Source organism: Catharus ustulatus, chromosome Z (genome assembly GCF_009819885.2).
Source record: "Catharus ustulatus isolate bCatUst1 chromosome Z, bCatUst1.pri.v2, whole genome shotgun sequence".
NCBI classification, from domain to species: domain Eukaryota; kingdom Metazoa; phylum Chordata; class Aves; order Passeriformes; family Turdidae; genus Catharus; species Catharus ustulatus.
Window position 1 is genome coordinate 16,775,568 of NC_046262.2, and position 26,683 is coordinate 16,802,250.

A 26,683-nucleotide genomic window follows, 5' to 3' on the forward strand; every position below is an offset into this window, starting at 1 on the left:
ATAAATATTGAGAAAATGGTGCCAATCCTATTCACATCTTGAATATCCAGGTCCTACAAAAATACCATACATGGCAATGCTATAATAAAATAGTTCTGATGTAGTTTTGCAAACAGATATTTGCTTTCACAAGCATTAAAACTTGATAGTGGCAGAAATGGGATCTTTGAAAGTTACAATAATACAGCAATTTGGGTAAAAGTTTCTCTGAGGAAATGCTAGGACACATGCTTTCAAATAAATGAGAGGGTGACAAAAGAGAGAAAAAGCTATTTTAGTGTATGTTAACAGAACACAAAATGGATTAATTTCTATAGATCAGTTTTAAAGTGCCAACTTTAATGCACAGCAGGAATTATTGTTTTAAGGGGACTATGTCGAAATTGACAAGCCCAAAATGTAACCTACTATAAAATTAGACTCTTTACATTTCTTTACAGAAAGCCTTTTTGATCCTGAAATATCTATCAACCTTCTTAATTCAAACTGTCATATTGTGAAAACACCAAATACTTTGCTGTGTGATTGGCCGTTAAACTTGTTTTGGTTTTGCAACATTTGTATGCAAGTCATGATTTCCTCTCTCCTGCATACCATCTCTGGGATTATGCATTTGAACAGCACCAGACCTTTTGTTTGGTATTTCCATGATTTAGCATCTCAGCTCGCAATGTTTAATAACAAAGTTATAGGCTCCTGTACTTCAGTGCTTCCTTAGAAAGATGGCAGCTCTTCATACATGGAAGTTGCAAAACTGCAAAAGGATTTTTCATCTCTTACTTATTACATGCAAATGCTTTTTTGTGCACACTGAAATGCAATAAATTAGTTTGGTAATAAAATGAACAGCATCATTTCACTTTTATAAGGTGATAGATGAAAAAAGAAGTACTGTGGTGGCTGGTTTTATTTGTTGTCATTTTTAGGTACAATTCATGCCTCTTGCTTCTTAGCTAATGGGCAGGTTTTTAAATATATATATACATATACACATAGTTGTATATATAGTCTTTTCATGTGTGAGAAAATGTTTCAGTGCTTAGAAATTAATTGCAACAGTTTTTTATTACAAATATGGTCTTTACCAAAACCAGCCTAGAAATGAGGAGACTGAGGGGAAATTTCATTACAGTCTACAACTTCCTCATGAGTGGAAGCAGAGGGGCAAGCACTGATCTCTGAGTGACCAGTGACAGGACCCAAGGGAATGGCCTGAAGTTGTGTCAGGGGAGGTTTAGGCTGCATATTAGCGAAAGGCTCTTCATCCAGAAGGTATTTGGCACTGGAACAAGGTACCCAGGGCAGTGGTCACAGCACCAGCCTGACAGAGCTCAAGAAGCCTCCAGACAATGTTCTCACACATGTGTTACCATTCTTGGGGATGACGCTATGCAGGGCCAGGAGTTGGACTCAATGATCCTTGTGGGTTCCTTCCAACTCAGAATATTCTGTGATTCAGGCTATTTTCAGGCAAAGGGTGTCTCTTTTGCCATAATCATCCCAAACCAGTACTGGGCCTTTTGCAGATTACTTCAGTTGGGTTTTCCTAAACAAGAAAACAAGATTTCCCAAACCAAACAAGATTAAAATACTTCTGTTCTCTTCTAGTTTATTGCTACAGGTAACTGGAGCTCCAATAGGCTACTGTTCGTAACAATACCAACATTCGCATATCTGCCTTTCCTAGAGAGACTTGGTGATTAAAAAAATTAAGGTATATTTAAGACATTATAAATGGAAACGCTGAATATGTTTGATGCACAAACACACCCTATACAAGCAAGGTTGTCCTGAATATCAGAATACCACATATTACATTTTCCTAAGAAATTCAGTGAATGAGCAAGCCTTATATATAGCCTATTTTGGTTCTCTAAACATAGCTGTGATAAAAGCTACAATACATTATAAGCAGCTAGAATTAAGAATAAATGTCTCAGAATGACTTCAATTAAACTTCATCTTCAGTCAAACCCACACAATGAAATTAGTCAATTCACTCATGAGGGCAGAGGATTGAAAAGTGTAAAGCTCTCCTTCAGTTTGTTCACCTAACAGAATTCAGTACAGCCTACTTGATTTCAGGGGTCCTTTTTATCTACAGATGCTAAAAAATTTATGGTTTTTGTTTTCATGTAGGATATGGGACTCCCTCTTATCCTCACATTAACCTGGGCCCTGGATGACTAACCCTACAGCTGACACAAACAGATGTTTTTATTTGTTTAAACTATTAGGTCAAAGGGCTAATGAGCTAATGAAAATTCTTTTAAGAGCTATCAAATGAGGCATGATTAGTGGGATTTCAGTTCCTAGTTGTATGAAAGAAAAGAATTAAAAAGAATTCTCAGTTTACAATCTTTCATTTCATTCCTAGTCTTGGTTAAGAGGCAGATTTAAAAAAGAGTGACATGAGAAAAGCTTACCTCAGTAACTGCAATACCAACTCCAGTCTGGTTTAGCAGTGGTGTTCTTCCATCAACTGTTACAACTTGCATTGTGAGAGCATCTTCTACTCAGTGTTTGATAGGATAACATTCAGCTGTTTCAGGAAGCTTCTGTTTCTCCCAGAATATATTCCTTTGCTCAGCTTGGCTTGTACTTTGCCACGTCATTTATTTAAAAAGAATTTCTAGTCACATAAACATGTCCCTCAGTTTAATATTATGGAATAATCTTGCAGGGATTATTCCAATCTCTGTTTCACCAGTAAACGTGCAATATCTTTCAGACATACTTCCAAGAGTAACAACATCTTGCTGTGGAAAGAAATCAGCTGATTTTTGGAAGTTTCTATTTCATATATATGTATATGAATGTGCAAATATGTATGGTGCACCAATGATTATACAGTAGTATTTGTTTTCAATTAAGAGTAAATAATTTACCTTGAAGAATCCAAATCAAAGTAATAAGCCATGCTCCCAAATTAGCTCCTTACTCAAGAAAAAAAAACTTACCAAGTCAATTCTACACAGTGTTTATTTTTTTTTTTTTTTGATAGTGGAAATCATGTATAAATCACGAACAGTACAAGTTCCCCATGTCACCAGCTGACCACTTGATTGGGTCAACTTCTGTTGATACTGTATTTTTAGTATAAAGTCAAGATAATATGGCAGTTAACTAATACTTTTGACTACAGTAAAGATACAAACTTTTGTAATATAAATTAATTGCCATTACAAAAAGGCAACTGTATTAAGTAATACGGTACAAAAATCTGCAACTTCTATAAATATAATGAAATGCAAGAAGTTAAACAAAATAATACATCACAGATTTTTGTATAGCGCATTTGAATAGGCAAGCTAAGATACACATGGAGCATTATACAGCAAGAAAGAATATCAAAACCACTAAGACTTAACTTTTAAGCCATACGAATGCTAGAAGTACAAGTACAGGACACAACATGAAGCAGTTAAGATTACCAGCTCAGAGTGGGCAGACAAAGAAGCCTTACTGATGAGTTGTAAAGCATTAGGCAGCAGACAGAAGGTTGTCAAAACCAGCTGTTGTTGGATACTGATTGATAATGTTTTCATTCTGACGGCTGAGACACTGCAGACAGCCACAAGTCTGAGAAGAAGCCCAGTGTGGGCACACACACATACACACACAAAGTAATTTAACAGATGGCTAAAGAACATTAAAGCACAATATCTTTTTTTAAAAAGACAGTGTTCACTCCTTAATGAACTTGCATGGAAAGTAAAGCCTAGTGCCCAAGTTTATTCCACCTAAATGACAAACACATTTGAAAAGATTAAAACAAACAAATAAACAAACAAAAACCAAAGCAGTTGAGATTGGTTATGTGAATGAAAACTGCATGGTGCTTACATATTCTACCACAGCCAGAGCATTCAACAACACTGTAGACAAGGAAGTATGACATGAGCTGCTTTGAACATTGTTATCCCCTCATAAAAAGGTGAAATTGTTTACAGACATTAAAAAGGTACACATCCATTAAGTCCATCTACAACACAAAACCACAGAAGCACTACATTCAAAGTAAAGTGTTGGTCTTAGCCTTCAGCAGTTATGAGGTATTGTTTCAACCTGTGATGAGGAATGATCACTGTATTAGTAAGAAAAAGTTTACTCTAAATAATTCTGAAAATTAAAATCAAAAATTGGTTCTGTGCAGTTGACATTTGCCTAAAGAAAAAAGATTGAAGTATCAAAAGGTCCTAGTCTAAGTGGCCACTGGCATACTCCAAAACCACTTTATCATGGACTTCTTGGGCCTTTCCATGTAGCACCTTCAAACAGTGCATAGCCAGGAGATCATGACCAAAAGGTAACTTGGAGCCACTAAAGTTTTCGGACCAGACAAACTCACTGATGGTAGAAATAAGTACAGTTTCAAGAATGCAATACAGTTGGCCTTATTTTCATTTCCTGCACCTTTTGGTCCATAACTAAAAGAAAGCAGGGGAAAATAACAAAACAATGTTATTTCACATCTTCTAACTAATGGTCAATGAAAAAGCAGTAAAAGCTTGGAATCTCTCATTTTGCCTTCCCAAACTGCCTGCCTTCTCTGAGAAATAATGCTTTTACTCCTCCTCCCCACTTATTTTTCATTGTTCCTAAACAGAACAGAAAACTGGGGACCTTGTGGAAATGTGGGGACTCTGTAGACTTTAAGCTCATGTCAGCAAAGAAAGAATTTGGAAATGTAAATTAGATCCAGTTCCTCTTTAAATCCAGGGAAAGGAACCTCCTTAGCCCCCACAAGAGAAACTGATGGGTAGCTGGGTCCCAACTAAAGTGTGCGGAGAGAACTGAATCAAAGCAGGGCTCCTCTGTGCTTTAAAATGAACAATTCCAGTTCTTGGTTGTTTCCAATAATATTAGCAGTGAGACAATTGACCTGGCAGGAAAAAGAATACAAAACAAAGCAATGACATGCCCTTCAGGCTTCCTGCTTATTCCATCTCAAAATTAAACAAGGAGTTTACCAGTTTTCCCAACTTCTTTTTGATAATAGGAAGCAGTTAAAACAGAGGAAGCAATGCAAGAAATTTATGGAAATTGAAAAGTAAACTAAAATACCTATGAGACACATTTTTGTTTAACAAAGAGCAAAATTACAATTAATAGAGAAACGGCTTTTATGAGCCTTTAAAAGTTGATTTTTACTATTTTCTTATCCCCAAATAAACTAGTGAGAAACTATAATAAACTTCAAACAGAAGCTAAATGTTCAGAATGGAAAGATATGTTGTTTAAAGCCCTGAAAACAAGGCGTTATGTGTTGCAAGACTGAAGCAGAGTTGATGAGGATCTAGTGACACTTCACTACAGTTTCTGTTTGCAGACACTCATGCACAAGGGTAGCTGAAGGCACAGCATTCAAGGCGTGCTCCAGTACAGTGACTGATCTGCACATACTCTGTTGTCACTGTGAACCAGTGCCCTGGCATGTTTCTTTAATGAACAAAATCAGTTTATGAGGTTTTTAAAAATCAACAAAAGGCAGCGAAAATACTGCAAATCTACAATGGGGAAAACATGGAAAGAGGAAAAGTGGACTGTATTATGTGAATCAAATTGACTTTTTCTAAATGTATTACAAATTTTCAAGTTTCCAATGACTACTTTTTTTGTCTTCTAAGTAACACTTAGCTCAGGGAAAGTTTTAAATAACAAGATATAATCCCCTTGAAAAGAGAAGCTTTTAGTACAAACACTGGAAGACCCTTAATTATGGGATAGATGCCTTGGCAATGTTACAATAACAGTAGTAGTCTATGAATGAGTGATAAAGGAAGTATTTAAAATCACTTATACTTCTAAAAAGTAATAAAGTCTCCACAGATGAATTAACAGATATTTGCCCTGCTTTTCTTATGGAAAACTACTTTCAATGAAAATTATTACTTTATCCAACTTCTGTATATTTCTAAAATCTCTCATATACTTCTAAAAATCTTTTTACCTAGATCATCTGTTTATGTCAGCTATTTTCCCCAATTATCTGTGTTATCTGTGCACATCTGTTTGTAAATTTACTTTTCGGCAAACTTCCAGCAAAATGCCATACTACCTATGGCAGGTTTATGCAGTGACTTAAGGGAGATTCAACTTCGTTGTTGAGTCAACTACCTCAACTGTGTTTTCACTTAGTAAAACCTCAGGAATAACCTTTGCATTAACATGAAACCGCTTGCCTATTAGCTATCCTACTAAGGTTCTCAGTGGCTGTGCTTTTTCATTATGTGAGGTCAATAACCAAGCTAAATTAGACTCATAAAGTTTTTAGACATTAGTTATTTTTTAAAATTCAAGGTAACACAAGGAATTTCTCTTTTACAGACTATGTTATTTTTGTGCGTGTAAAATTTTCTACCAAGGATGATCGCAATGCAAGAAAGCAACATGCAGTGTGCAGAAATAGTGGTAAACAAAGAGGAACCTCCTACTACTTCAGTAGTGTAGACAACTTTACTGGAAATAGCTGTGTACCTGATTCACAGAACATTTATTTTAACCAAAGGACATTCTGCATTAACTCTGTATGAACCACATATCAGAGCTCAGCCTTGATACTACACCGTAATTAAGCTGTGACAGAGTGAGCAGGTACAGCGATGCGTGGGAACCTCTTCTTTCTCTTGGCTTTCACATTCTTGAAGGTTCGAAGTCTCTCTCTTCTAGCAAGTTTATTAGAAGGGAGAAGCTGTCTTTTACTGCCTCCATATCATCCAAGGAGCAGGGTTTAAGAATCCAGCGCTTTCCACGTGCAAGTGGCTCAAGTTCAAAATACTTTTTTATCTATTACGGAAAAAAAAGAGACCAATGTATTATATTATGATAACTCTCTGTCTCACATCTAGAAAAACCAAACCAAACTAAACAAAAAAAACCATGCAAAAAAAATAAGAATAATAATTTTCAGAATCTTACCCACAGCTGCTCTTATAATACAGGTTATATAACATGACTTGCAAGTGTTTTCTTTAGGGATGAGTGACCTGCTTAGAAGCTACCATTCTACCCATACATTTAACAGCATGGGAGGTCTGAGGAAGAATTGTACTGACTTGAGGTAAACAGTAAAGCACATGAAACATGTGCTCAAAAATATATCCAAAACAGGAAAAGTAAATAAGAAATTTTGGATTGTGTTTGTATTTCAATGTTAAATATGTATGTTTCATTATACTCTCATTGGTAAACACTTAAGATAAAGAACTTGCTACCACACCACTGTAACTTCACAAATTAAACATAAAAAATTCTACAGATCCTAAACATTTCAGTTAAACATCAGCTATTTCTCAAGCACAGCATCTCTTTGTGACCATGAAAATCCTACAAAAATAAAAATTCTTCCAAAATTACTTAGTTCTCCTAAAAATTAAAAATAGAAGATTAACACACTAATATTAGTAGGATAGTAATAACTATTATACATAAAACATGATACAGTTTCTTGGAAAAAAAATCATTAGTGACATTGCAGAAACTCTCAAGGCACAAATACAAAGAAAGACTGAGAAAGGAAAGATTTCAATTTAGTAGTATACTCCAATCACTTTTCAAAATAGAAAGTACAATATCAAAACATTTTTGATGTCTCTTAGAAGAGAACAGTAGCCTGCAGGTTATACTGGTCCACAGTTTACTGTTTTCATTAAACTTTTAGTCTTTGAAGGAATTTGACCCAAAAGTCTACTCATGTTTGACTTGTCCAATAGACTTCTAGCTTTTACATCCAAAACTATATCCCTCAGTTCTTGCTACTGTCCATATGTCAACATAAATACTTAGTCCTGACTTAGCACATTCTTGTTCACTATAATTATTGTCAAATACTCTTAATTTTCTTTTAGCACAGTGTGCATTGTAAATATTCAGTGCAATTACAGGAACAGTTACTCACAACATGGTAGGCAGCAGAGGCCCTAAACAGGTAACTGGAGCCACGCTATGTCAGGCTCCATGTGCAGAAGGAATAAAAAGAGGAAGGGGAAAAAAAAAGCTTTCAATGCCCGTAGAAACTGCAACATCTCTGTGTAGCTTTTACAGTATCTGCTGGTAGATAAACTACAGTTTTGTTTATCTATTAATGTGTTCTAATAGAAGGAACCAAGTTGAGTTTTATCAACTTAATTAATTCAGAAATCAACCATGATCATGTGTCAGGCATGTGTTGTGTCCTTTCTTATATTTTAGAAAGGAATTTCTACCAGAATGTTTAGTAACAAATTTCAGGGGGAAAATGGTGGTTTTGAGATGAGAACTTCTGCTTACCCAGAAATGACACTCTACTCAAAGTAGAATTGTACTAATAACATTTGAAAATGAAGTGTGGTACTTAACATTCACTTCCCCTTGAACAAATTTTAGAAAACATACAAGTTGAAATAAATGGTACTTCAACAAGCCAGTATTTTAATATCAACATACCTATTTTTTTAGCATTGCTGTCTCAGTGCCACACCAGTATCTGATATGTTAGCACAATTATATGTCATAAAACCAAAAATACTAATATCTATAAGGGATGTATTGCAACTTTTCCAGCAGCTTGAATTTACCCTCTTTAATATACTGAGTTAATGGCACTGATCACAGTATTGGAAAAGCAGGGTAAGGAAGCTTTATTCAAGCAGTCTCCTTGACTGTCACATGAGGGAGGAAGCAAAAGCTGCACAGAAGGATAACTATGCAAGGTGTCAGTGCAGCTAGGGATAGAGCTGCCCGCTGATGTTAAACTGACAAATATGGCTGAGTAATCTAAGATGTTTGAGATCCACAACCCAGAAGATATCCACCACACCCCCTCTACTGGAAGACTATTGCCATCAGACCCTGGAGCTCACTGAAGACAGTCTGCACTCCTCTTAACACAGCCTCTTGAATTAGGGCTCTGCCATATGAAGGAAGGTCACTACATTGTAAGGACAGTGCTTGGGTTTAAAAGTAGAAACACATGCTCAAGGAAATGATGGCAGTAAGCAGACTAGAACTGAGTCTTGTGCATCTGTGGCCAAAAGCAACACAAGTTACCAAGGTAGCCTCTAGCTGAGGAAAACACAAGGCCTTTAAGCTATATTTCAGTGACTACAGATGCCAATAGTATCAACAGATTTAATGAAACAAATTTTGCAGATAAATTATTGGATACCCAAAGTTGATCAAAATGTATTTTTTTCTATTTCTATCTGTGTAATCAAAAATGTGACTAAATTAGTGAACAGGAACAGTTCAGAGTATCTGCATTAATAGGTCCTAGATGAATGCTGAAATGAAAGTGTCAGGTGGTTGTTTTTAAAACGTGAGGGTTTGATACTGGTATAAAAGTACATCTGTTCTTACAACAAGTAAGAGCCATTTCATGCATACTTTCTCCAGAAAAAAACCCCAGAGATTTGCTAGATGACTCATGCCTAATACAAATCTAGAAAAATAACACTAATCAGCTTACAAATAATAACTAACTAAACCAGAAGAAGCACAGAAGTGATTTTTCACAACCCAAGGAACACTTTCTGGTGTGTTACTCTATTTCCTCATTTAAACTTCACACCACAATGGAGTTCATTAAACCTCAAGGTTTTGCAAGCAGGTTCTCTGGACTTTGAAACTTCTAGAAAGAAGTTTGCAGACACAAATATATTCCAATTTACTATAACTTCTCCCTTTAACTCAGAAAAAGCTATTCTAAAAGCAACTACTTTTTTTAGACTTGAAAAAAGAACCATTTTTACATGCAACAGATGAAACGTGCAAAGATTGACACAATCAGATGCCCAATTCTTTTTACAGTTGAATTTTCCACTGGAATGCACACAGCTCTCCATCCATGTTTGTTTTTGTAGTTCCTTTCTGCCCCACTGACCATCATCCACACTCATTCCCTGCAGATTTCCTATAAGGATGTACACTGATCACCAAAGTCTCCAAAGAAAGCTGGAATTCACTGAATACTCACACACCTAGGTAGCTCTTGCATAATCAGCAGTTACTATTTACAGCTCCCTTCAATCACACTAGCACACAGAGGTGGGTTCCTAAGAGAAGCTCTTCTGTCTTCCCCTCTGTACAAACAGTGAAAAGCTTTCTGCCTGCTCATGGATGCTGAAGTGAAATACGAAGACTCAAACATATTTCAGAAGTCTGATGCATGAAATGAGCATTTACATACTGGCTTTGCATTTTCTAGAGTTCATTTTGAGATTACTAAATTTTTAAGATATAATTTTAGAAAAAAAATACAACCAATTAAATCTAATTTTAAGACCACTTCACTAATTTTTACAGGATCTCACTGTATGTCTTCACTCCACATGGGGGCCTTGTTTTATAGAGAACCTGACATTGTATTTATGCCACATTCTGAAGTCAATAAAATCTAACAATACACATTTGCAATTCCCACTCTTCCCACACTCCACCTTCTAAGTCCTATTTTGCTGGCACAATACACTAAACATATGGTTATCAAATGTTGCTTAACCTACGTGCTAGAAAAGTCAAGACACAATAAAAAGGATCAGTGCCCAGAACCTCAGCTGGTGTAAATTATCATAGCAGTGTGGAACTGATATTACTAAATTGATATATGTCAGCTGACTAACCAGGCCCTGCTGAAAGCTTTTCTATGTTCTATTACTGAAGCTCATCATCTAGTCAGTTCACCACCCATGTGAACATAAGCTCTATAGGAAAACTTAGATGTTTTAATATATGAGAAGAGTAATCTCTATTATTCAACATGAAAAAAAAAAAGCTGATGTAAAGCATTATTTTTCATTCAAATTCAAAATTATACTACCAAATCTCATCAATACAGAAAAGCTTCCAGCCCACTGTGACTAATCTGTTGTAAACAAATACAAATTCAGATAATCACTTACATTACCAGGCTGATAAATGGAGAACTTAATGAATAAAATATTTTTTTAATTCATTGATGTTTTATTGAAAAATTTCACTGGCACAAAAGAATTGTAACCAAAAATGTATATTATGTTCAATCACAGGCTGCCTGGTCATGTCAGTATCCCCCTAGACTAAGTTTTTGAAAGACTTTCACAGGATTTACCAAGTACTACTGCACAAGGGTGAGTGGTGAAGGTACTAATTAAACTAAATTAATCTAATTGGCTGAATCCATGTATTAACCATAAGACATTAATCTATTCCAAATCTGCATTGGACAAGAAATGAAGTAATGATGGGAGATTGGAATAGCCCATATTAACACTGTGAAAGTTTCACTGAGCCGTGATGTTGATAATATCTTTTCAGACATCATAAGTCTTCTTTTTGGAGAAACCATTTAGAAAATGCAGGCTCTATGAACAACAGACAAGATGCCTATAACAATTCAAGTGCAAATTCAATATATTTGGAGAACAGAAAAAGCCAAGAGTACTTTACTTTACATAGCATTAAGTTTTAAAAAGGGAAACAACATAAAATTTGGAACTTAAAGAAAATGAACTGTGCAGCTAAAAAAGTAGAATGCTTGCAGGTGGCACAGAAAAAAACACCATAATTAGAGGCCCAGAGTATATTTATACTGCTTCAGAAGACTTTAAAATAAACAAAAAAAAGCTTTCACCAATTGCAGTACAGAAAAGGATGGTATTAGAGGTAAAAGAAGTCATGTCTAAAAAAAGAGAAGAGAAAACAAAAGAAAGGAATTTCTGGCATATTAAATAGAAACCACAAATGTTGACCTACTAACCATAGAGTAGAACTCATTACTTAGGTCACCACTGATGCTAAAAAGTAAATTGAAATCTACTCTAGCTTACATTAATGTGCTCCACTGCAAACTGCACAGAGTCCTGAGATGCTACATGTACTTTTCTGCTGGTTCTGAGTACAGTGATTTATAGGATAGCGTAGAGTGGGCTGATAGCCACTTAATCTTAAATCAACTAGTTCAATCCACTGTCATACAGGAGTTAACACGTCCATGTTTTTCCTGAAAAATCTGCTAGAAAGCTCCTTATCTGACAGTCCACTTGGCTAAAAAGGACCTCCTGTCTGAGCAGAGCAGCTGTAACGTGCACAACTCTCAGCCAAAGTTTTGTAATATTTATTCATCCTACAGAGACACTTCTCCTGAAAAGAAACTTCACGTATGCCTGCTCGTATGCTTCTTCTTAACAGTGATCTCATCCTTGTCTAGAGGGATCCTTGTAATGCACCTATGCATCATAAGCACTCCTCCTAAAGCACCTGTACCTCATGTTTATTGATTCCATATGCAATATCTCTTACACAACAGGGAGGGGAATGAAAGTGTCTCAGCTGATCAGAAGGGATGGTGATGTGCTGCAGTCTGGAGCAACCTATGCATAGGGCTACTCCCAGGAATGCCAACTGAGGTCCAACAACACTATCAGCCACAGGAATGCTTTTATATTCTAGCTCTTTGAGGATCCATATTTCACTGTTCACCAACTTTAATGTGCCAAGGAATCCAACGCTGGAATTTTGCAATGAGTCCATTAAGTATATATTATGATAATCAGATTTATGCAATTGAGCTTTTTTTTCCATTTTTTTTTTTTTTAAATTTAAAATATGACCTGCTGAAATAAAATCACAAGAAAAAAAAATCTGTCTTCTTCAGCATTTTTGTGTGGTAACAGGGTGAGCAATTTTCCTAGATAAGATCAGATAAGATAAGATAGATTTCCTAGATAAGATAGTATATCTCACAAGTAGTGGTGAATGCTTTACAAATTGTAGTTCGTACAGCTTTCCAATTTTTTTTTTTTTTTTTTTTTTTCAGATTTTTGCCTTTCATAAAAGACTACCTGAAACACATCAGAGCTCTGTAACAGAGTTGGATGATATTTTTGGTTTCTAAGTCTTTACAAAGAGGAATACAGTCACTTAAAGTAATGTACACAGTGCCTTGTGCACGTTTCCATCCGTGTTATCTCCAGCGGGCACAAGTCACAACACTTTTCAGATTGCAAGTGATAGCAGAAACAAATTTATTTCAAAGAAGATAACTAACTATTCAAAATTAAGAAATAGGATTCCTGACAAATCCACAGAGCCACACAGTTCCAGAGAGCACAGAGTATTGGCAAATGCAAGTATGAGACAAGAAAAGGGGGAGTGAGCTAAAGACCTGGAAGGTTTTTAAAACAGAAAAGTTGGGGTATTTTTTTTTGCAGATAGATTCATGTTACAATGGTCTGGATGAATAAGATGGATGAGAGTGAGGACAGAAAATTGCAGGGTTGCAGAAGTACCACTGAGATTTGTAGTGGATGGAAACAAAGATAGGCTTTGAGAAGCTACTAGGATCCATCAACTCTTCGCAAACACTCTTTATGTTGCCATATAATAGTGAATACAGTGCATTCCTTTTTTTTAAAATTAGATTCTGTTATTTTGTACAAAAGAAATAATAAATCATGTGTAGCTGCCAAAAACATACACCTATACGTTGTCTTTCATGCCTTATTCACCCAGGATATTCCTTTCATATAAGCATGTGCTTTTCTTAGAACTGGACTAAATAGAAATAACATGGGAAGAGCAGCATCATACCTATATAGAGAAAACCAGACTTCCAGATGAAGGTTCATATAACCATGTAACTGGAAAAACAAGACAAGGGCTCACAATTATCCAACCCTAGAGTGAGTGAAACAGCATCTCGAATGATAAGTGCAACAAGAACAGAGAAAAGAATGCATACAATGAAAGTATAGTAAAGTATTTTTCTTTAATGCCACTTTAATTCTTTATTTTATTTCAAAGAATTACTCAGGAGTGAAAATCAAATATCACTTTAAGTTACTGCTCCTTTTGCTTTCTCTCTTACCCACTGTGTTTTATTAAGTACTTTGGGTTGTCACTGATACTGCCTGACAGTTATGCACTTAAAGAGAAAGTGTTAGAATATAAAATCCCAAAGAGTAATGCTGAAAATTAGCCCTGGTTAAAGAAGGCTATTTGGAGGACATCAAAAATTCACATATCTTTTTTCCTCCACATAGAGCACAGACCTAAAAATGCCAACTTACTGTGTATAAGGACAATTTTCTATTTTAGTGTATTCTTAGCACATCCTGGTATATTAGACTGTACCAAGAATGACTGATTGAATATAAGATCAATTTAAACTTAGGATAGCTCATTTCAATTACAGTAATTTCACAATTATAAGCCGCACATCCAGGTGTCAGAATCTTTTTGTTCTTTGTCCATATATAAACCCCACCTGATTATAAGCTGCATGTTACAATACAGAGTGTGATAAAAGGTATCTATTCTATCACCATCTCTTGAGGGTGGGGGCAGTGAGCCTTATCTTCATGGAAGATATTCTGCTAATGGGCCATCCATTGAAACCAGGTGGAGCATTGTTCTTTATCTTTTCACACCCCATCCTTCCTCCAGCAAGTCATTTTCTGCTAATGGCCATTGAGTCCGACTGTGTGACTGACAAAATTACTGCATCCCATTGGAAGTTGCTCCAACCAGGAGGAAGAGCCCAACATTTCTCACCAAAATAAAAACAGAGGTTTTGGGACACTAAGGTAGCCCCTTTCTCCACTGGACCACCAGAGGGAAACTGCAGCTTCTACAGGAGCACTGCTCCAACTGAATCACATCTGTCACTGCAGGAGGATGCAGCCACCATCGAATGGGACTGCTACCAACACCCTGCCTGACAGGGTGTCAGGTTGTACTCTTTGTCAGGGCTTGGGGTTTGTTTCTTTGTAGTACTGTATTTCTATTTCAATTTCCCTAGTAAAGAACTGTTATTCCTAATTCCCATATCTTTGCCTAAAAGCCCCTTGATTTCAAAATTATGATAATTTGGAGGGAGGGGGGTTTACATTCTCCATTTCAAAGAGAAGTTCCTGCCTTTCTCAGCAGACACCTGTCCTCCAAACTAAAACAGTAACTTTTTGTTCTTTGTCCAGATATAAGCTGCACCTGATTATACGCCACACTTCGAGTTCAGACAAAAATTTTAGTCAAAAATGGTGCGGCTTATAATTGTGAAATTACTGTAGTACTGTTGTTGCCCTAATCTGTTAACAAAAAATACAGAATGGAACACATCCAAAGATGATTTTACAGGAAATCTACTGAACGATTTTACTATATCAGCTGTCATCTTCTCTCTATTGTCCCTCACTCAGGTTTGTTTTTGTTATAGCTTTAGTTAAATAGCTTAAGGAATATAAATAACTAGTAGAGACTCAACACTCAAGACCTTTAGGAAAAAACATCTTTCAGAGTCTTACAGAGTTTTTGTAGCATCCTTTCTTTTTTAATAGACTGCAGGTAGTCATGGTTTACTTCAGAGTATAATACTACTGACAGAGTATGCTGATTTCAGCAGCAAAATATGCTAGTTTTGTCTACAGATTGTGGTTTGAACTAGCAACAAAATCTGAAACTCAAGTACAGAAGTGCTGAGGTTTTACCCTCCCCAATTCAAAAAAGTTTACCTGCGATGTTCAATGTCAAAAAAACCTTTAGAGTAAGAGAAGTGCAAAGATCAATCCTAATTATGACATCCTTTCTGCAAATAGCACATTTTTGTTCAGATAATAGTTAAACAGTATTTTCTGGAGAAGTGCATATGTGATGATTCATCTGCATTTGCCTGAATGTGCACATAAATCTAGCACTTGAACAAATAACATCTGTATACTGTGCCCACGTCTGCAAAGTACCAAAATACTGTACGGACATGTGCCCTTGTATCAGCAGCAAAGAACAGGATTTCTAATGGCTTTGTGGTTGGCTCTCTACATTCATACTGCTAACACTGTTCCAAGTTAACAGTCAGATTGAGCACAAAAGAGAAGCCACTCAGCAGCAGCTCTGGTTCTGTGAGGCGTGCGTTCCCACAAGCAGACACAGACAGTAGTTGTGCCTATTCCGCTTGCTCCTTACCAGGTACAGAGCACAGCATGTTAGTATAGGATGGTTCCAATCTCCCTTCAGGTCCTTTGCCAATGGAACCATTACTTGTTATAAAAAATCTGTATAGAGGCAATGGAAGCCCTGAACTAACTACAATTAATGATTTATTGTCAAAAAGCAGAAACTGTGTAATAAATCCATTTGAAAAAGTTAACATAAAATACTTGTTAAGTAAAAATTGTTCCCAGAGGCCATGCCACTGCCAGGTTCGGTTTCTGGCTGTCAGAATGCTAAAGGCTCCACGACCCTCCCAGCTTCTCCAGCACTAGGAACTTCTGTGGGGTGTCTTTTAGAGGATTTCTTTTTGCCCTATGGTTAGAGGACGCTCTAGGTCCATGCCTCTGAGAAGATTAATGCCTCCAAACTCACAGCAAGCCACCACTTAAAACTACTATTCCAGGCAGCTCCAAACTCATCTATCTCTTCATACTTTTAAACTCTCCACTCAGAATGACAGAAGAATCTCTCTAGGCTCTCTCACCAGGGCTTGCTGGAGTAAGGCCCTCTCCCTGCCTACAGATTTATTCATAATGCACAAGGACACCAAGAGGAAAATTACACAGCTCAATCCAGACACAGTCCTGTACACAGGAGAACACCTATGTGCAAAACAGATCTGTCACTCACTCAAAAATGGTAAGAAATGCATGAGCAAACAGACACAGAAAAAAAAGTGAGCACTTTACAGAAAGAGAGGATGTTTTAAGTCAAGTAAATGGGAAGTAATATTAACAAACTAATGCAGAGATTTGCAGCAGTGGTGCTGAAAAAGAAATGGATGACCAGACTTGGAGCAGATGGATGAATGCAACGAGATGCTACATAAGTGTATTGTTCTTTTTACTCTAGAACCTAAAGGTAAAAGGCTAGAATCTCTGTTTTTTAAGTGCCAGAGTTATTCCTTCTGTTATGATAGGCTGCAGCAGGGAATTCTACCTTTCTGAAAAGTCTTTTAGTAAGAATATTCCATCGGAAGGGATAAGAGAATGAGTAATGAGTATTTTTCTCGTATTGCATCAAGGCATCACTTCCCTACATTATATTGATCCACACTTCAAGGAAAGAGGTTGAACAATAAGCAGTTGATAAAGAGTTGCACATACTGGAAAGAAGAGAGATACAGAGCTATCTCAGGGAGGATATCAACCTTTACATAAAAAAATCCAAACCAGACCCAAAGTACTATAAAATGGCTTGGGTTGGAAGGAATATTAAAGATCATCCTATTCCAACCCCACTGCCATGGGCTGACACACCTTCCGCTAGACCAGGTTGCTTAAAGCCCCATTCTACCTTGAACACTTACGGGGAAGGGGCATCCACAGCTTCTCCAGGCAACCTGTTCCAATGTTTACCTCCTCCACAGTAAAGTATTTCTTCTCATTACCTAATCTAAACCTGTTCTAAGCCATTCCCCATTGTCCTACCACCACGTGCTCTTGTAAAATGTCCCTCTTATGTCTCCAAAGAATGGACAAACTCTGACAGCATTTGTCAAATGTATGGTCTCCTTAAAGGAGAGCTACTGAAAATAATATTGAAGGAGCATAAAACAGGTTTTCTAATAAAGTTATTGTTACCTTAAGTGAATTAAGGCTTTCCTTTGTACACACTAACTGTGGAATACCTTTAAAGAAATTGAAAAGCTAGATTATTTATGAGGAAAAGTACCTGGAGGCAGGAGCTATGTCCTAGTAATGCCCCAATTATCATGACTGTACCAATGAAAAACAAAAGCAGATACTTGTCAAGTGATTCTAGCAGAAAGGGAAACCTGGCTTTTGCAAGCTGACTGAGTTCCTTCCCTCTACCTTTGGATGTGACTTGCGATTTTACTAACAGGGTCTAGTGTTACACCTGGGGTAAGTGCTGCACTGAAAATGAAATCAAACATAGCAAATAAACAGCTGACACTAACTTGTTATGAGGATGAGAATATTATCAGTTGACTAAAAGATCTTAATGCAACAGATATTTCTTAGCATTCTCTACTCATCTTAGAGAGCAAACTATCTCTATTCAGAATTGGGGTCTAATAGAAGTAAAATCACCTCTTTAAATTCTGAGGTTCCAGTGCTCAACATAAATCAGAAACCTGCACATTTGCTAATTGGATTTACTTTACATTAGAAATCATCATAGGCTAAGTTTGCTGACCACTAGTGACAACCTAAAAGATTATGACCACTAGCTTCTACAGAACGTATTCAAAATTTATACCATTTTACCACTTGATAATAGTTCCTAATACTGAACTATTATATATGTCTACAGATAAATATTCCTTACCAAGCCAGGAAAGGTTCTGTATATTGAAGCTAACAAGTTGAAATATCAAGCTCACATGAGAAACAACCAATTATCCTGTCTGAAACACAGGCTTGTAAATCTCTCAGTTACTTGTAAAACGGTCCACTACACACGAGTAAGATGTTGTTTAAATGAGTTTTTTGACTAGACGCATTCACCATGAAATTGATTCTTTTAAAGCATTATTTTTAAACTTGAAACAAGTTAACTGCATAAACTGAAAATGGGAAAAAAGCTGGCATTATAAAGTGTAGGTTGCAGTACGAGTTTAGTATTTTATGAGGTCGAGGGTTACTTGAATGAGAAACCCATCAAAAACAAATACCCATTTGTGAGGTAGTAATTGAAAGGTTTAATACAATTAAACTATTCTGCTATTTCTATGCCAAGATGTGTAGTATATTATTCATTGTTATATCACCACTGCCTGTGCAACTCCGAAGTATTACAAAGGCAATAAAACAACAAATAGAACATCTTTCAACCATAAACATCAAAAATAAATCTGAGTTGTGATTTTTTCTATAGTTTGAAAGTAGCAGTACATTATAGTTTTTTTCTTGGCACTTCCAGTTAGATATAGTATTACTATCCTCTTATGACTATTCAGCAGGTGGCGTGAGAAGGGGATAACTAGCAACAGGTTACTGAATATTCTTCAATTTCCAGCTCAGAGAAACAGTTTTCAGCTTTACAGTGGTCCAGATTTCAAAGACAAAGAAATAACTGCAAATAGGAAGTGGATTTAAATAAATAAATAAATATATAAAATCTTCACCACTAAAAAAAAGTTCTTCAATAACATTTTAGATTTGGATGTTTAGTACAGTTCTATATAAACAGACAGATAGATCATGCCAATTTTACTGGAAAGACTAGACATTGTAAACTAATGTTTTATGTTTGCTTCCATAACTGGAAAATGGTTCAATTGTTTTATAGTGAATCAGTATACTAATGGTATGCTGCTAATAATTCAGATACTTCAGTGACTTACAACAAAAAGGTCTACTTCGTATAGAGCTAGAATTTGAAATATTAATAATTTCATGTTTCCAGCTGTCCTCTCACTAAAAAAATCATCTCCTTACAAGATGAAGCGCTAACAATTTTTTTAAAAAACTAAGATTACATAGTGTTTTATACACTGCTTCAGGAAAGTGGGAAAAGATGCTATGCTGCCTACTGCAAAATTGTTTTGGAGATGGAACAAATTCCCAAGCCTTCAAATAAATAAGTATTTGCACATTGAACAGCAGTTTATTCAATGTGGAGTGAAGAGTGCCACCAATCACAGTTTTATAAGACCAGTTGTAGACAGATTAATAGAAAGGACAGTGTCATCATCATGTCAGTCAGGCCACAGGCAGTGCAGCAGGAATTGGAGAGGGTAAGTAGAGATCAGCCATATAAAATGGCTTCAGATGACTTACAAGCAATAAAATATCCTGCCTCTAAAGATGTCTAATCCATGACAGCAGAAATGACTTCATATTAAAAAAATTCCAGTCCAGCTGGTAGTGTATCAGCTTGATGTTTGCCAGCTAGAAAGCACAAATCTGCAAAAGGAGTTGACAACATTTGAAGAAGAGGACAATGCTTAGAAAAATCAAGATTGAACAGTGACATCTGTCACAGTAAAAAAAAAAAGTTTCCTTTGTTTCCTTGACAAGAGTTTAAATGTATTAACAGGACCTATCAATAAAAAGAAGGTGTAAATTAAATCACCTGGGTTTACATTAAGGACAAGTATGGACAAACAAGTACATATAACAAAAATCACTGGCCAGTGGTCTGATTAGATCTTCAGCTGTTCTTGTGGGAGGAGAGAGAGCAATTCTGTTCATTTTATACAAAACATACACACGACCTCTAGTAGAATTTGAAGACTCCATTTTTAATTAAAGGTTGATATATTTGACTTTTCTGAATTTTACAAAAACTGTTAGAGAAAACACAAAGTTCTTCCCCTTTCAGCCTTGTCTATTTTTATGGATACAGTATATGAAGACAAAAAGCCAATGAAGCTATATTTGAAGTGATACTGTTCTATGAATACAGCCCGGACACTCACAAATTCTTATTTCTGTGAAAACACTGTCGTATTTTGCACAATGAATTTTCTAACCTAAAGGGCAAACACAAACAGTTCAATTATTTGCTTTTCAGTATTCATAGTACATGATTGATCAGCTAAGTTGTTTGGTTTGCCTTCCACCCTGGATGGCATTTTAAAGCATGTCAGTAACAGACAGATAACCCAATAAACAACACTCATGTTTGTGCACAAATACCCTGAACAATGTGCAACTTCTCATTCTCTATTTTCCTTTCACTACAAGTTTATTATCAATTATACAGTTAATTCATGCTTGATACAGCAGTGTAAGAAGGATACTGGATTGCACTTTAGATATCAACTACACCTTAGTCTGCAAGCAAGAACATCTCAGCTTGCATTATATAAAAACATCATCATTATTATAATTAAAATGGCTGCACAAAAATGCACAATTGAAGCAAAAGGAGAAATACAATGCCTTGTTAATGTCCTATCCAATACTGTTATGTCTCATTAAGCTCCTCTAATATCTTGATGGGCTATAAAGGAGTAAAACCACTTGGTAAAAAAAATTATTAATGGAGCAGTCCATCTACCTATAACCAATACCAACATGTAAAACATCTGGCACACAGAAACCCATTTTACCAGAAAAAAAACCAAACATTTATGGTTTTATACTTTCATATTAGCATATACTTAGCACTTCCATTTTGCAAGACACTGTGACACCACAGTGGTATAGTCTACTCTTTGTCTGATACAGACAAATCTGGACATTTTGAATCTAGTTTGTGCTTAAAGCAGAGAACATTAAGAAGCAGGAAACACCAAAGAGTAAAATTAGCAATTAGCAGAGACATCAAAAAGAAAGACAAAACTAATTCCTTTGCTTACAATTGCTAGCATTAATATATTTTACAGCCATGATATAGGCCACCTTCCTGCAGAAGGAAGCTAGTGCAAAAAGTGGGGGTCAAACTTAGAGTGACATGGTTCACTGAATGACCAGAGGTTTACATATTTCCTTTATGGCTGCTATCACTGGTTTTGGCTTAGAAGCCTGTAATGAACAAAGAGAGCTCTGATCCCTTCTGGAGCCATTCATTTCTGATTAAGATCCAACAATACAGCACTTTGATCTACTGATTTACAGAAAGATTGGATGTTTCCTGAAGAAGTCATTTCAGGTGAGAAGGAACGAGAAGAAAAGAAGAAAATTTTCTTGATCAGGCCAAACTTACTGAAACAGCACTCTTCTCATATTTGACATTCATTGTACTCTCTTGAGAGTTGTGAAGCTTTGGAAAGATGACAGCTGACTGAGGTAAGGAAAAGAGGAGTGAACTATGGTATCAGTGTCTCAAACTCAAAGAAAAAATTTAACTTTTTGAAGATGGCAAAGAGAGTAGGAGATTGAGTTAGGTAATGCAAGACAAATGTACAACTACTACAGCAAACTGGATGGCCTCTTTCATAGGTATGTTTGAAAAACTTGCAGCACCATAGTCAGAAATGCATGTTTCCTCGTGCTGATGTAGCTGAAAACAGCAGAAGATATATGGGTAAGTCTATAAAAAAAAAAATCTCATAGAATGAACACCTGGTTTCTTTAAAGTAATCTTTCTATCTTGACACCAATATACTTCACATAACCCAAGAGAATTAAAGGCCTGTTTGAAGTTAGAAGAGCATGTTCTTGACACACCATTTGGAGGAGTATTTAGTTTTTTTCAGCAGACATAAGTATTAAGCACAGGTGATGGATTCAGATCCACAGGAATGAACGGAGGCTGGAATGTCTAGACAACCAGGAAAGCATAACACAGGTGTGACAACTTTGCTTGACTATCACATTCCAACATTTTCAGTATAAACTAAATAACTTCCATCATCTGTTGATATAAAAGCAGAAGAGGGAAAACATATTTGGCTTTGTCTACTACAAATGTCTACTCCTAATAATTTATTTTGGAAGCTAACTCTCTTGTTCATATTTGGGTTGGATGCTTCTAAGTCCACCTGGGAATGGCTCAGCTCTCTGACTATCCAGCACAACAGTTCTTAGTTCAGAAAACACTGCAAGTTTTTTGTCACTGGTATAGTCAGACTGCTCATACTTGATATTTTTCATGTGGCTGTCCTACTGGATGGCAGGTGATTTTTCTGCTAAAAAAAACCCCCAAACTTCATATTTTAAATTTAAACTCTGACTTCTTGAATCCTTTGCCAATGTATGTGTTCTGATGTACAAAACAAGCAAAACACATCATTGTTCCCCATATGATTTTTAAAAACCAACAACGTTGGTTTTATCAGTGCACTGATAGCCAACTATTAAAACCAGGAAAGCTGAGGTGAAAGCAAAGGGAATCAACAATCCCTTTTAGGGTGGTAATCCTAAAGTAAAACCTATTGTCTCTTTTTGTCATAAAATGAGATTTGCCACCAGTCTGGTATCATGAAAGAGAATATCACCCTCTATAAACTACTCAGTTTTATAGTTCTATAATGCCAGATGCATATTAAACAAACCTTGAACTATTATGTGCAGTATACATGCGAGGCAATTAAACATTAATATGCTCCTTAAAACAATATGACTAAACAAATTATGTGAGAAAAGCATTTTCCATCTCTAAGAAGTTGAGGTACACTTTACCTATTTTGGAGTGGAAGTTATGAAAAAGTTTTACTTTTCTTGATGCCTTAAGATTTTAGCTTTTATATTTTTCATATATTTGTAATCCTCTAGTTCTTTAGTGTATAAATCCAAACCCCATGTACTGTCTTCACATTTTGGTCAGACAAAACAATTCCTCTCTAATCCTGGGAATCAAGGACACCTTACTGTCTCAGGCCCTGAGAAATGTAAACCAAAGTAAGCTGGGGGGAGCAAACTTCGGGTAAATGACTTCATTATCTGAAGCTGCAATTGGAAGATTAATCCCCAATATACAAATGGACCAAACTTATGAAAGTGTGAAAACTCGTGACCCATCATCCATTTTTGGGTGTAGCCTCTGGGTGGCCTGTCTGCACTAAAGGTACCTTCAATAAGTATAACCACTTTTCATTCTCTTAATTTTGTCTGGCCTTTGTTTTTAGGTAAGCCCAAAAAGACATAATTCCTATCACACATCTGCAGTATAGCATGTTCAGCAGACAGCTGATCAGCAATATCTTCAGTAATTAATGTTTGATTACGCCTGTCTTCTGCTTCACAAAAGATAATTTCTAATTAATAATTGAATTTTAATCAACTAATTAAAAATGTATTAGAGACCATTTGCTACTACAAGTCCATGAAGAGGAGACACTTTAACAAATCCATTAGACAAGTACGAATACAGTTTTTGGAACTATAGAACTATAGACAAGAAAAACAGTCTCTTTTGAAAAACTGACAGTGGGTTGTTCCCTAGGACTGACCTGTGAATTAGCAGAGAGGCAGAAGTCTGGACAACAGCACTCTCCCATGACATTTACAAAGCTGCAGTTCATCAATATCACTGCTAAGAGCAGAGCTTGGTCTGATAAATCAAAACAACTTATTGATTCTATTTAGAAATGACAACAAAGGCATGAATTTTAATGGCAAGTAATCAGTTAAGCCAGTTGCTATTTACTGTCAATCTGCAACTGGACACAGCAACACACCTGTGCTTTCCAAACTTCCTATGGCCACATACAGCTGAGATGTTTGACAGCCTAAGTGTGACTGCTCTTCTTCACCTTTAGGAGTTTTCCATTTTTCAAAGCCTGTCTGGACTGCGAAAGTACCCCACGTGTAACTGTGTGACATTTTTCATTATTTTCCTTACATTCTCCATCTTGGAAAGTCTGTTTTGCTCTTTTCTAGTAACCGAGGAATTTATTTTTTGACTTTAGCTTTCAAACAAACAACAAAGCACTAACCTAAAGGTTGTTATAACAGATTATGATAATTAAAAATTGCACACAGAGTACCACTGTAGTGCTGTTGTGGCCTTTCAAGAAACTGAGTTATGCCCAGCTTCTTGAAGAAGCTTTCCCAGAAAGTCTTCTAACTTCCTTCCTCATTTAAGTTCAAAGTAAAAGACATAGCAAACTTTTGACTGAACTTGTCTAAAACACATGTGGCAGAGTCAACCTTTCACTTGGAGAGCTGCCAGCCCACCTTTGGCTCCCAGTGACAACCAAATACCCAGCTGCAGCTAGGTTGAAGGATGAGAATTTGGCATATCAACAGCAGTCAGATAGGAAAAAGTTCACTCCCAGGCTCCATAGCTAAATAATCACCATGTTAGCTTCGACTGGCCAGCTGGAATAAGGGAAGCAAGTTTTCTCAGCCTTCACCAGCCATGAGCAAAGTCTGCTTCATTTTCTGTTATTTCTAACTATTTCTAATTTAACTGCAGCAGTAGAATGGTCCATGTTAGTCTGGGACAAAGGTGAATGCTGTACAAATGCTGAGTCAGCATAGGCGACAAGCTCCAGCTGAGGGCATACAATAAAATCAAGTCAAGTATGTCCAACAGAAATGAAAGACAGCTAAGGGGACTGCACAGTTGTGCAAATTTTTTTGTTTCTTTTCATTTTGTTTAGGATTGGTAAGTGTAGGTGGGTTGTTTATATGGGGGGATTTTTTTTTGCTTTTTACTTGGTTGGGTTTTTGGTTGGTTGGTTGAGGTTTATTTCATTTTCCTGTTTCCATAATTCCGCTCAAAAGAGAACCCAGGAAGTAGGAATGGTGAAGGAGATAGACAGCAAAAGAGAGATATGTGCCATTAGAAACAGAGAAAAAGATACAGAACTCAAAGCAGAAAGATGATCTGAAGATCATGATTAGTTTCACATTAATTTTGTTTACTAGAAATTGCAATAGGTCAATATGAGCCATTATTGTATAAGAACTCAGCTTCTCATTTCTCTCCAGTGTTTCCCATTCAATTCAGCTGAAATCTCTCATCCATAAAGTTTGTATTTTGGGTCATAATACTGGGTTTAAAAATATTAATTTTTTTAATAGTACTGAGATATTAAAGGAATACCACATTACTCCCTGTCTTTCAGATGCAACTGAATCTGGAAAAAGTTCAATGTGAGCAAAGTTTTTTATAATTCATGCTTACTCATTAATGCAAGTACCAATTGCAAATCACTTTATTATCCCCTCTAGTGCAACAATACCACTGCCAAATGCAAATCATCATCATGATATACATTGAAAGCATGGTTAATAAAAAAATATGATGACATTTCCCATCCTCATACCCAGTTACAGTATCTAATATTCAGCTAAAGGAACACCTAAAATCCTACAGACAATCATATATAACATATATATAGAGAAGGTAAAATATTTGAACTATGTCTTCAATAAATTAAAATTCAGATCTTGGAATATTTTTTAAAATGTAAATATAACTGTTGAGCACTACGAGGTCAGCAAATTTAGTTTCTCTACTTATATACCACTTGTTTTCATTCTAAGGGCACACCTACTTTAAAATCTTTAGAATTAACACAAATTACAATAGCAATATCAGATCTCTTTCTCAAAAATACTATTGAATTCTTGGAGACTTTTGTGAAGAATACTTTCTCATGCCCACAACATTAATGAAGGACATGTCATCTATTCCTGGTAAGAAATAACTGTTTTCCCAGTTTTGCAGATGGAAAGCGGAAAGGAAAGATTATAATCCTGAAATGGCAAGTTACTTCACTAAGTGTTTGATTACCAGTTTTGAGCACTCAGATGGGTAAATACTTCACTTCTGACTTGCAAGCAATTTTTTCCAATTTTTCCCAGCCACCCCCGTCCAAAGTATGTTGGAATAAGATCAGCCAGGTAATGGCAAGCCAGAAGAAAAACACTTCTTTTTAGGAACTGACACCAGCTCAGACTTGTTCTTTTCTGAGTCTGTGCCTTGGAGAAGTTCAGGAAACTTGTCATTTCTACACAGAAAGTGTCTTCAAAAATAAACTCACTTACAAACAGGCTCTGGCAGCACCTGGATCTGGCACATCTTATGAACCCAGAAGGGGAATGACACAGGTGAGTTGGGAAGGAGCTGTGACATGTTTTTGGGTTTTCCTTATAACTCCTTGTCTTTTGGGAAAACATGGGGCATTATTAGTGTTTATCATCTAGCTATTCTATAAATTCCTTACAGAGGAGTGAATACATCCAAATTCTCAGTCAATTACCCAGTCAAAAGTTAGACTACCAGGGAGGGAACAATAGAAAAAGGTACAGAGGATTGGTTTGCTTGGAGAACAAAGGACCGATCTCTCTTTAGATGGATAGAATTGCCTGGGTTGGAAGGCACCATAAAGATAATGTAGTTACAGCCACCCTGCCATGGGGAGGGATGT

The 26,683-nt window shown here is 36.3% G+C and overlaps 1 protein-coding gene across 6 annotated transcripts in view; it reads right to left on the reverse strand.

The window, feature by feature from the left end:
- Positions 1-2,964: 2,964 nt before the first annotated feature.
- Positions 2,965-26,683, reverse strand: part of ARL15 (ADP ribosylation factor like GTPase 15) — a 232,237-nt gene continuing 208,518 nt past the window's right edge. For all 6 annotated transcript variants that reach the window (XM_033085692.1, XM_033085689.1, XM_033085690.1 and 3 more), the window contains one exon: positions 2,965-6,789. In XM_033085692.1, coding sequence (XP_032941583.1) covers positions 6,637-6,789 — 153 coding nt within the window. In that variant the 3' untranslated portion in view covers positions 2,965-6,636. The remainder of the gene's footprint in view (positions 6,790-26,683) is intronic.